The sequence below is a fragment of the Mauremys mutica genome, chromosome 3 (assembly GCF_020497125.1).
Source record: "Mauremys mutica isolate MM-2020 ecotype Southern chromosome 3, ASM2049712v1, whole genome shotgun sequence".
NCBI classification, from domain to species: domain Eukaryota; kingdom Metazoa; phylum Chordata; order Testudines; family Geoemydidae; genus Mauremys; species Mauremys mutica.
This window is the reverse complement of record NC_059074.1, coordinates 120,634,457-120,647,378: the sequence shown is the minus strand read 5'-3', so window position 1 is coordinate 120,647,378 and position 12,922 is coordinate 120,634,457. Positions and strand designations below refer to the sequence as shown.

The following is a 12,922-nucleotide window of genomic DNA, read 5'->3' as shown; positions in this document are numbered from 1 at the left end:
CTGTTTTAAAAATCCATCAGCCCAGCATTCAGGCACAAATACAGAAACATCAAGTCTAAATGCAATCAAAGATGACACTGCAAAGAGATACACAGTTTAACTTTCTGGGCCAACAGCTAGGGCCTTCATTGAGCCACTTCAAACTGACATATGCAGCAAAGGCAGTATTGAGCATAGGTAAATAACTTCTTTGCAGAGGTCAGCAGTAGATCATAAATATAAATCAACATTATGTTTTTAAAGCTATTAATTATACAAGAGCCAGGATTACATCTTCCTATTGCTAAACTGTTTTTTCCTGGCAGTTTTTTGGCTGCTCCGTGTCCTAATGGGACCAGACCATTTTTTATATAAAATTACCTATAGCTAGTTACAGGATCTCACCTGGAGGGCACCGATCACCCCCAGTATACTGCAGAATGACAGTTTCATCCTGATGCCTGTAATCCATTTTCATTCCCTTTATGATTCCAAATGAAGCAGCACTGTTTTCAGAGACCAGGCACACTGCCCCATCTACGCATTTTCCCTGGGGCACATCTGCTACTTCAGCACACACCCCAATGTGGTAACTGTTAGATCCAGAAGATACCTGTAGAGGCATCGAAAAGGGAATCGTATATCACAAAGATAAAAACAACACTCTAGAGCTAACAGTCAATACTCTGAGAATTACCCAAGTCCTTTATATACTTGAAGTCTCGTAAAAAGTTTAGATGACAGGGATTGGACATTATTTTACAGAAAATCATTTAAAGACCATAGGGAAGAAATATACCCTACAATTAAAAGTTTTATTGTACTGAGCCATATTAATAGATCAGCCTTGCAAAATTCGATTATATTACTGTAGCATCCAGGAGCTTTTATGAATATTGATTGGCCTGTGCACAAAGTATCCATTTTTTTAAATTACAATGCCTAATAACGGAAAAGTTAATGATGCTTCCTCACTGGGGGGGTGGGGGAGGAATACCCCCGAGAAGCAGAACTTTGCAAGTCTAGTATTAAGCATTTTATGAGAGAAGGACTAGAGCTATTAGTACGTCATTGTGTCTCCACCATAGGGCTGCAGTCTGGAAGAGCACCACAACTTCATGCCAGTGGCTCTTGGAGATGGCACAGAAACGTAATGCACATGCCTCTTCATCTTGATTTCTTCAGCTCGCCTGGCTTATTCAAATGACTATTACTGCTTCGGTTTCAACGCACGCTATTCCCCCACTACTGAGAACAATAGCAGCCCCAACACTGTGTTAACGTTACCTTATACGAGCTTCCAGAAAGGCTGGACAAGTTAAAAGTGTAGTTTAACTGCTCATCAGTCACAGAGCAGCCCAGCATGTTCACTTTATCGGGACACACTAGAGGAGTGGCCCACTCGAAAACGAAACTGCAGTCAGATTTTCGTATCATCTTTGGATTGCCCTGTTACAGAACATAGCAAAAGCATTACAATGAACTCTGTGTAGGTTTGATTATTTCTAGTTAATCGGGGTGGGGGGTGGCGGGGGGTAGGAGAGGAGAAAAGGAAGAGGAAAAAAGGAGACTCCTGATGGCAGGGTTGTTTTTACTAACTCCTTGGCTCAGGACTACAACCAGTACAAAATGCCACAGTCATAAATTGTTCTATCATATCATCCATTTTCATGCTTTTCTAGAGCATGTGGAAGACAGAAATGCTGTTTTGCAAAGTATTTTGAGATTCCAAATTTTGGCTTCGTTTCATATCAGAACAAAAAATGGAAAATTTGAAAATTCTCCAAAGGAAAATTCAGGGTGGTTTTTTAAGTTTAAGTTTTGTTTAGAGACTGACTTTTGTTTTATATTCTTCAAATCCTACCTGTCACCTCAACAGCAACAATAGGGCTGAATGAGGTCTTTCACCACTTTGTCATGTCCTAGGTTCTGAATGAAGTTGTGAAGCTCTGTTCTACACCATTCTTCGCTGTATCTATCCAGCGCCTTCTTGGTTCCTTGCACTCTGGTGTGGATAGCTGTGCATTGCATCCTTTCCGGGTCTATTCTTGACTTGTATCCAAATCGTACTTTTTCTTGATTCGTCTGTAACAGCGTTATTTCTTGCCCTAATCATTTTTTCCCCCCCTCACTGCCTTGAACCTCTCAGTATTTCCCTCAGCCAGTTCATTTCTGCAGTCAAAATCTTTCATTCATCAGCTTTCCTCATACTCCACCTTTTCAACCTGTACAGCAGTATCGGCATGATAGTTCTCACGTACACTCATTTTCGTATTTATTGAAATGTTTTTAGCCTTGCAGAGTTTTCTGAATGCTGTAGTGGCAAGTCTGATTCTTCATTTTCTGGCATCTTCACAATTCCCATTCTTCAATACTAGTCCTCCAAGGCACACATATTCCCACTCGTTCTCGTTCTTTGAGTTTGATCTTTACTGTTTCCTCTTGTCTTCTAACTGCCATAATTTGTTTTATATTCTAATAAACTATTTATTAATAGAATGTAAGAGAAAGTATTTTCAAAACAAAAAATTGAAGTGTTCTGATAATGCTGAAATGTCTCATTTTGACATTTTTGGAACTTTTCACTTTTGCCCCTAAACAAAAGACAGTTTCAAAAAAAGCATTTTGACAGAAAAATCTGTCAATGTTTTTCTGACCAGCTTTAGTCTTTATTAATGCTATCAAGCGATTTAAAAAATTAATTGTGGTTAGTCGCGCTGTTAAACAATTTAATACCACTTATTTTCAATAATTTTTGAATGTTCACCTACATTTTCAAACATTGTATTCTGTGTTGTAAGTGAAATTAATGTGTACAGTGCTCACTTTATATTCATTTTTGGTTACAAATATTTGCACTGTAAAAAATAGACTCTCAGTTCACCTCATACAAGTACTGTAGTGCCATCTCTATCATGAAAGTTGAACTTTCAAATGTAGAATTACGTTAAAAAACCTACATTCAAAAATAAAACAATGTAAAACTTTAGAGCCTACAAGTCCACTCAGTCCTACTTCTTGGCCAGCCAATCACACAGACAAACAAGGTTGGTTATAATTTGCAGGAGGTAATGCTGCCTGCTTCTTGTTTACAATGTCACCTGAAAGTGAGAACAGGCGTTTGGATGCCACTGTTGTAGTTGGTGTCACAAGATATTTGTGTGTCAGATGCACTAAAGATTCATCTGTCCCTTCATGCTTCATCCACCATTCCAGAGGACAAGCTTCCATGCTGATGATGGATTCTGTTGATAACGATCCAAAGCAGTGCAGACTGATTCATGTTCTTATCATCTGAGTCAGATGCCACCAGCAGAAGGTTGATTTTCTTTTTTGGTGGTTTGTTACACTCTTAAGACTTCTGAAAGCATGCTCCACATCTCGTCCCTCTCAGATTTTGGACAGGGCTTCAGATTCTTAAACCTTGGGTCGAATGCTGTAGCTATTTTTAGAAATCTCACATTGGTATCTTCTTTGCATTTTGTCAAATCTGCTGTGAAAAAGTGTTCTTAAAACAAACGTGCTGGGTCATAATCTGAGACTGCTATAACATGAAATATATGCAGAATGCGGGTAAAACAGAGCAGGAGACATAATTCTCCCAACAAAGGAATACAGTCACAAATTTAATTGATGCTTTTTTTTATTACTTAATTTATTTATTTTTTTAAGAATCATCATCAGTATGGACGCATGTCCTCTGGAATGGTGGCTCAAGCATGAAGGGGCATACAAATGTTTAGCATAGATATCTGGGACGTAAACACCTTGCAACGCTGGCTACAAAAATGCCATGCAAATGCCTGTTCTCACTTTCAGGTGACATTGTAAATAAGAAGCAGGCAGCAGTATCTTCCCATCAATATAAACAAACTTTGTCTTAGTGATTGGCAGAAGGAGGACTGAGTGGACTTGTAGGCTCTAAAGTTTTACGCTTTTGTTTTTGAGTGCAGTTATGTAACCAAAAAAAAAATCTGCATTTGTACGTTACACTTTCACGATAAAGAGACTGCACTTCAGTACTTGTATGAGGTGAATTGAAAAATACTATTTCTTTTGTTTATCATTTTTAGGTGCATATTTGCAATCAACTATAACGATATAAAAGTGTGCATGGTATGCTTTGTATTCTGTGTTGTAATTGAAATCAATATTGAAAATGTACAAAAACATTCAAAAAAGTTTAATAAATTTCACATTGGTATTCTATTGTTCTAAGTGCAAGAATTAATTTTTTTGAGTTAATCGCAGTTAACTCGTCCGATTGACAGCTCTGGTATTTATATAAAATGTGTATTTTTAATTGTAACCAAACACCTACATTAGAAGAACATTTAAGATTTATTACATTTCCTGTCTTGAGTGCTTAACTAGGCAGCTTTAACATTTCATAACAAGATATCTTTGGTCTTTAAATCAGGGAAAATGGCACACTGGGTACAAAGGAAACATTCAAATAAATTCTAAAATTTTCCTCCACGAGGCAAAAAATTCCACTCCTTCCTTTTGGTACAGGGCTAAGGCTGATCAGAGACAGTATTAAGAGGAAGTTTAATGTTAACAATAAGCTACCACTAAACTAATTAACTCAAAGTCTCAGATAGCTTGCAATTTGCATAATTTGCCACCTGCCTAAAAATATGCATCTTAAAATAATTGAACAAAGGACTAATTTTCTTTCAGGCCATAAAATGGAAACTATCTTCTGAAGCAAAACATGCTTGCTGTCTTTCCATGAACTACTCAATTTTTTTCCTTACTAGTTTTGGTTGGAGTTTAAAAAAGAAATTCACTAGGGACGTGCAAAGTTTACACTCTCATTGGTTACTTCCCATTTTGCAATACACTTATATTGTTCCTTTTCCTACACTAAACAAATCTGTATTTTCACTATAAAATGTTAAAAAAAAAGTTTCTTACCAGACTTGTTCCTCTTTTACAATGGAACACAATAAGAGAGCTGAACATTTTGTCTGCTTCACAAGGGGTTGTACTGTTAAAAGTGATATAAACTTCATTTACTGCGGGATTTATTTTTGGAGGTCCAGTGATGCGACCAATATCCTGAACAAGCAAAAACCACTGATTAGTAACGGCATATTAAATACTACAGCCCAGTTTTCAGATAAGCCACGTAGCTGCATCTTCCATTGACTTAAGTGAGACCAGAGGTACTGAACACCTCTGAAAATCATGCCTTATAACAACTGCTCTCCTTGGATGTACTCTGATTAGATCTTAAAATAGAAGATGACCACTCACTATGATAAATGATGGGTAAGCTTGAAAAAACAGCACATAATAAACCAACAAAATTTCACATCTTGTGTGCAAGATGTCATTAGTCCAAGAAAGAGTGCTGTTTTCAAGTAACGAACGGGATTCTTATTAGCCAACATGGAAGCATCCAAAGTCTCGCGTATAAAGAAATGTTGACATTTAAAATACTAGTTTCACTTGCTCACAGCCTTTATTGACTCTTGATGCACATTTTTGTAAGTTAATCTTCACTAAAAGCAAAGAATCCTGTGGCACCTTATAGACTAACAGACGTTTTGCAGCATGAGCTTTTGTGGGTGAATACCCACTTCGTCGGATGCATGGGTTGAAGTGGGTATTCACCCCGAAAGCTCATGCTGCAAAACGTCTGTTAGTCCATAAGGTGCCACAGGATTCTTTGCTGCTTTTACAGATCCAGACTAACACGGCTACCCCTCTGATACCAATCTTCATTAAGATTCAGCAAGAGAAAACGTCAACATCCCTAGCAACCTTCCTTATGGTGGTGAGTTACCATCACCTTCAAATCCAATTTCACCTTCAACTGTTGCTTTGCAAACCAAGATATCTGGTAGTCAAACATTCACATAAGGTTTTGGAGATATTCACCTGTAATAACATTTCACTACACATTGGGACACATACAGCTTCATATTTAGGACACTATTTATGGCTAGCATCTTTTCTCCACCATATATAGGTGACTACTTAGAAGCTTTCTGCTCACCAATCCAAACACCTAGTAGGTACTGCTAAATATAAACCATGAATGAGACACGTTTGGCTAATGTTCTGGGTCTATCCTGGTGTGAGCTGCCGGTATATATCACAGGAGACCGAAGTCTGCAACGCCAGTGGATCTTTCCAACTCAGAGGATAGCCATGGTGATACGAGACGTGGACACAGTTTGGGAAGAAGTGACAAATGATGTGATGGGGCAGGATTTTACAGATGTAGTTTTAATCAACCTTTCCTCCAAAAACTCATAATTAGACCAGTTTCATCGGGGTAAGAGGTGTTATTCAAAGAAGGAGTTGTCAGAGTTACAGGATCTCAAAATATTTTAGTGCTAATAGTTACACCATACTTACTATGGGGGGTCCATTAACAGGATCCATGCAGACAGCTGCTCCAGGTGGGCAGTTGACATCTGCGATTGGATTCAGAGGCTCACAGATGTTAATATAGAAATCTGGAGTGTGGTCAGTTAAATCATCAAATGCCTCATAATAACCAGTTCGATGGATCAGAGGGGAAAGGTCAATAACCGAGCTTCCATTCAGCACTGAGCATTTCACCTGTTAGAAAATAAATGTGATGCCTTTATGGGAACTGTCTATTATACAATGATACTTCCCTTTCTCCCTCTGGCCAGAGAGTTAATTTCAAGTGAGATTAAATTTCGAATTCAATTTGGAGAGCCTCTAAGTAAAACTGCATTTGTTGCTCTTTGCTTAGCTATTGACAGTAATCTACATAATTTATATTTGTTAGAGGAAATGGGATTTTCTTATTTAATGTTTATGACTTCGGGCCCAGATTCGCCACTAAGGAAGAGAGAAATGAAGAATTGGTGTGTAATTTTAGTGTAGATAGCCATAAAAATGTCTCAAAGGGTCAGCAAACTCAGTAGCAATCTCAAAATCAGTCATGGGAGTATACTTCAAGTACAGCATTTAAGCCATTTAATTACAATCCAGTAATTTTTTTTTCCATTGTACAATCATGTTTATACTTTCTGGCACCAAGAGAATCTGAGAGTGTCTACGTTTCTCATAAATCATATGAAAGTTTTGGGTTTTTGAATGGTAGCTAGGAGAAAAGCAACTGCAAAATACGTCAGACTTCTAAGGCCAGAAAGGACCATTATGATCACCTAATCTTATCTGCGTAACAGGCCATAGAGCCTCACCGTGAAATTCCTGCATCAGGTCCGTAATTTCTATTTCAGCTATGGCATATCTTTCAAGACAAAGTTACTCAATAGTGAAATGAGTTATCTTACAAGCTATCAAAGCGTGTCACATTAACTCAGAGGTTAACATCTGAAAATGCCCTTTCTGTTCTTGTTAAGAGTACTCTCAGATGGGTCAATAAGTACCAAAACTAGAAATCCTTTGATTACAAGTACTACCTGGTAGCAGACTTGTACCTTTTACTGTAACACAAATTATACTCACTGCTAAAAAAAAATAAATAAATAAGACACTTCTGCTATGAACTTCTTTATAAGTTAGGGTACAATACAAGATGAAACCTTTCCCTTGAAATGTAGAATTTAAAGACCACCACTTTTGCCACATCAAGACGACGTTAACAAGAAGCAGAATGGTTTTTCCACTGTACTGTGTCTGTGGTTTCTGTTTCATAAAGAGAGAGACTTGTTGATTCTCTTACCTCCTCCTCACAGGCTAAAGTAGTATGCCAAGAAAAGTAATGGGTGCATGTCTGCTCATCAAAGGACAAAAGCACAGGTTGGCTACCAGCTCCAGCATCAGACTTGCACACAAAGCTAAAATAGCTTGTGTATTTCAATTCAGCGTTTGCAGGACACGGATCTCCCCCCAAGTAGACAAGCTTCAACAGCTGATCCTCATAGATCAACATTTTACTCAGCCTTCCAGCATTAATTGGCTTCTGACCACCAATAATGCAGGCACCTAAATTAAGTAAAATGGGGACAAAAGTTATTGCCTAGGAAAGAAAATGAATAATCTGATCGTACTGTGTAATTGTGTGGTAATTTACGATTGTTCCTTAAACCCTCCGGTGGTCTTAAACTAGGACTAAAAGCGTTTTGAATTATTACTTTTTTCCCCCTAAACAAGGTTTAAAATTTTTAATTTTTCCAATTTAAAGAAACAACAACCTCAATATGGTATCAACTACTTGCATGCTATGTTTAAATATCAACATTTTACAAGCATCAAAAGGGAGTGGGGGCTGTAGAACATTCAGTCAAGATGAAAGGTAACAGGCAAAATTTTAATATAGCTACTCCTAGTCCAGGCCACCCATTCCTCATCCACCCGCAAACATTCAGAACTAGCCATTTGCTTCTTTTAAATTATAAGGGTGCAAAGAACATTAGCCCCTGAAACACTAGAAATGGACTTTTTGTCTAAGATGAAATAAGGTAGGTTACTTGCCCATTTGATGGGCATTCAGCCCTTTGGGTATTAATCTCTCTTTATATTAGAGAGATCACTATAAATTACTCAAAGCAGTTATAGGCAGACAACATTTGAAGTGATGATATTAACTGTCACCCTTTGTGGAATTACACATTTAACTGGTAGACTGTAAGAACTCTGACAGGAGTACTATTGCAGCCACTATGGGTCAGAATATGGGGCCACACAGAGTAGCAGAGGACATCATACCAGACACGCTGTGATACTTAGCCATAAATGGATCAGTGAAGTGTGATTTTACTACATGGCAGATAACGCCTTACCTACTACGGTAGGGGACACTTAATATGGGAGAAGAACAGTGTGTGTCAGTCTAGACCAGATTAATCTGCTACATAAAGATTTATTAAACATCCTCTTAACAGGTCACCACTGGAAGTCTGATTTAGAGATGGGATTAGTACCTGGTGTAGACTACATTGATACTAAATTACTCCTGAAGGAATTCTGTACTACTGCATGTGTGCATATTTAATGAACCCTGCAGATTTCTATTTTTTCCATGTAGAAAAAAGCTTCTGTCAAAATGTTGAAGCAGTCCCGCCTTTTTCCCCCACCAGAGGGCACTGTGGCAACAGACCAAAGTTGCAGCTCCAGGCAGCAAGGGAAGAGAGAGCTGCCTTCCCAGCGCTTGTCAGGCCAGGAGACAGGGTCTGTGGGGTGCTGGAGGGGGGCGTGTCAGACAGGGGCTCATAAGGGGTAATGGGGGGAGGACAGACTGGGGCAGAGGCTGAATGGGAGTGGAGCCACAGGGGGAGGGAGGTGCATAGACACAGGGTGATGGGGGAGGGGAGGAGCTACATAGGGTCAGGGTGTGGTTGGGTGAGGGCACAGACACACAAGGGGACAGGGGCAGATATGCCTGACTGAATGGGAGAGTCTAGGGGCCAGCCAGGGTCTGCATGGGGGAAGCTCCCTAAGAATCCCTCCCTGTCTCTTACCACCCCCCCACCAAAACTGTTCCATACTTTTCCCCATACCAAACAACCCTTGAAGTTCACACCCAGGCTCCTTCCCAGCAATTTACTTCACTCTCCCTCAGCCCCTCCATTACCCTGACGCCCCCAAGCCTTTGCACTGCTTCTGAGGGGTGCGGAAAATACAGTTCTGTATTGTTGTATAAATCAATTACTCCTCAGAGTTCTGTATTAATATGCCTAGTAAGGAATCTATTTGTCAAAAGACATTTCCTGAATCTCTTTTGTTGTCTGTATTGTTACAGACATACTTGCTGGCAGGTATGTTGAAATAAATGAGCAAAAATAATTGAAACTGGTGTGATTATATTGTATTATTTTGACAAATAAAATATGCTGAATTTTGTAGAATTTGACAATATTGTGCACAGAGGGTTTTTTTGGCACAGAATTCCCCCGGGCATAACTAAATGCACTAGCAGAAGTGCTCTTCTGTCTAATGATAGCCACTATGCCTTGGAACTGGTTTCCTAACATACAGGTCTGAACTCATATTTATTTCCTTAAATTTGAGTGCAGTTTGAGGTTGTTGGAAGAAGGGTGACAACACATATCCAAGGGGTCCTTCTTACAGTTTGGCAGCACTTGTATAACTTGTCATGTTAATAAAGTTTCACTGAATTGAAATGAAGGAGTCACAGCTGCTCCTTAAATAGTTTGGCTGAATAAACTTAAGTGATTATATTGGTGACTGTCGCATGTCACTCCACAACCTAGAACAATTTAATGGAGTCTCTGCTGCTTGTTATTCGCAGTGTTTTTGGTCAGTTTTGCAATCAGCTGTTTATAAGTAATGGGGGGGGAGTTTAGTTTTCCTAAAAAGAAGCAGATTTCCATCTTCTAGGAACCATCTCTTTCCCAGATTTTTGTTCCAAGTGTTTTGTTTTTTGTTCTTTTAAGACAGAGTGCTCAACGCGAATTCCCAAGACTTGCCCCAAAGCAGAGACCCATAGCATGCTGTCTGCACATGCCCAGAGGCTGAGAAGTCTGAAGAATTCAAAAGGACTAGCCCTATTCCCTGCTTGCAGCCAAACCTACGGGCCTGTCTCCCTGGTCCAGAGAGAAGGGCTTCTGTTCAGACAGGTACTGAGCAACACCACTCACTTGTCCAGGACAAATGTTGTTCATTTCTAACTCCATTCTTAACATGTTACATTTCTGATGATTTTAAAGTATTTTGCACTAGTGAGCCCCAACCAGGCTACCTCTATCACCCCATGTATCAGTGCATTATATTCCATTATCTCTTGCTCACTTGGATGTTTTGGTGTTTATTACTGTGAGGAAAACCAGGTTTTTCTTTTGGCAGACAGTTTCACTGACTGGTCTATTGTTAGTGTTGTGGCATACTATTTACAAGCACAGAAGGCAAATTCAGAAAAAGCAAACAAAAAACAAAACAAAAAACTTACCAACCCCACTACCACATGGGCTTTTAGCTTCATTACAAACATTCAGCTGAAGCGTTCTTCTTTTCTTGCTGTCATAGATTCTGTAGCCAGACTCTCTCTTTAAAGAATTCAGGTCAAAGAGATGGCCTGCAGGGAGAACAAGGAAGAATTTATTCCTTTTGCAGAATCAAAATAAATAAAATTGAGTCAAAAAACAAACAATGGCTTTTTAAAGAGATGCTTAAGAATCACAGCCCAGCATTCCCGACTCCACAGGATGCCCTATAGGCACCAACCAGTTTTGACAATTATTTGCCTTTTAAGCTACTTAAGAGGAATCCGATGCTGTAATTTTCTGAGGCAACAATCTGTTCAGGGTCTGCCAGTAGCATTCATGATAGACGAAGTATCTCCAAGAGGCTGAAATGGTAGTTCCTTTACACCATATTTCTCCAACCTGCCTCAAAACAGTTCCCCTCTAGAGAAGGTGAATGACAACAACCCTCATCTCCCAGCACTTCAGAGTTCTCATGCCACATCTGGCAGAATGAGGGCAAGCCGACCACGGTTCAGGGACCTCCCATTCTCCTCATTCATTGTTACTGGCAATTACAGCTATCAGAGAGTACAAATGCAATACGGTTTCCAACTCCTCTAACATCTGGAACACATTGATGCCATGTGCATAAAGTTGTCATGTGTCCCTTACCTGTAGCAGGGTTGGTTACTCTGCAGTCATTTTGCACATTTATTTTCAGAGGACATGCAGCAGCAGTGAACCATAAGAAAGTATATTCACATTCTTCAATAGCAGTTACTAATTCTGGTTTAGACTCCTGAAAAACACAGAAGATTTGAAAGAGAAAAATGAAAGTATCTTCACACAGGTACAGCAAACATTTAAATGTGACAGACTATCCTTATAACATTTACCACTTAGGCCAAATCTATCTAGCCCCACTCTGTTGGGAAAGCACCTAGACTCCTATATTCTGTTCTGGTCATTTTATACTGACAAGACAGAAGAAGTTCAGAGTAACAGCAACAGACGTGGTGATGGGCAGGAGGGATGGCATAAGGAGAGTTAAAGAACTCAGCTTGTGAGAGTGGGCTGTGAGGACTAAAAAGGTGAGAGCCAGGTAACAATCTGTAAATAAATACTTTCAGGGTGTGAACACAGAGGGTGGCATATATATTTGTGCAACAAGATAAATTAAAAAGGAACATTTAGCCCACATATCAGGGCAGGAGGAACGGGATTCTTTAAGTAGTAAGGTTATTTCAGCTGTGTAATACTTTCCCACAGCAAGTAATGGAAACTCCACCACTGGGTATATCTGAAAGTTAGAGAAAATGCAGGACTACATACTAGAGAGAGTAACTGCACTAGCAGGCATATTAGACATGAAAAAGACCTTTCTGGTCAGTCACTCAAATTCTAGGAGTCTCAGATCAGGAGCTTAACTCCTTACTTAGATCCCACAGCTAGTTCCAATCCAATTGCACCAAAAGGGTTTTTGCCCCACCCCAAAATAGTGGTGAATATTTTTCCTTCGCAGAAAAGTGGATACGTCACAGCAAGATAAAACCCTACTGGCAGTACCATACTTACAACTCTGCTTTCATCACACTTGAGGCGTATTATTGTTGTCCTCTTGCGAATTTTGTCTGGACATGGCTCCCCATTTACGTACTTTAGAATAGAAATGCCATTTTCCCATCGCGGTCCATCCGCAACCTCACCTAGACTTATATATTTGGAACCATCCACTAAACAGGCAGCTGCATCTGATGGACAAGACCCTAGACAGGAGACAAATGCAGAAATGTGACATTTGCTCTCTATGACTCCATCACCAGCTGTCCCAACAGTTTAGAATGCATGTTTACAAAAAAAGACGGTTACTCACCTGTAGTAACTGGTGTTCTTCGAGATGTGTTGCTCCAATCCATTCCAGTTAGGTGTGCGCGCCGCGCGTGCACGGCTTCTCCGGAACTTTTTTCCCTAGCAACTCCGGCGGGCCGGCTGGCGCCCCCTGGAGTGGCGCCGCTATGGCGCTAATATATACCCCAGCCGGCCCGTCCGCTCCTCAGTTCCTT

At 39.8% G+C, this 12,922-nt stretch overlaps 1 protein-coding gene across 1 annotated transcript in view; it reads right to left on the bottom strand.

The window, feature by feature from the left end:
• The window catches only part of IGF2R (insulin like growth factor 2 receptor), a 97,741-nt gene that overhangs the window by 20,442 nt on the left and 64,377 nt on the right, over positions 1–12,922 (bottom strand). Inside the window, exons 31-38 of the mRNA XM_045010132.1 lie at positions 12,435–12,625; positions 11,532–11,658; positions 10,844–10,969; positions 7,658–7,920; positions 6,352–6,558; positions 4,900–5,043; positions 1,267–1,428; positions 385–592 (exon numbers count right to left, since the gene is read on the bottom strand). Of these exons, the coding sequence (XP_044866067.1) occupies positions 385–592; positions 1,267–1,428; positions 4,900–5,043; positions 6,352–6,558; positions 7,658–7,920; positions 10,844–10,969; positions 11,532–11,658; positions 12,435–12,625 (1,428 nt within the window). The remainder of the gene's footprint in view (positions 1–384; positions 593–1,266; positions 1,429–4,899; positions 5,044–6,351; positions 6,559–7,657; positions 7,921–10,843; positions 10,970–11,531; positions 11,659–12,434; positions 12,626–12,922) is intronic.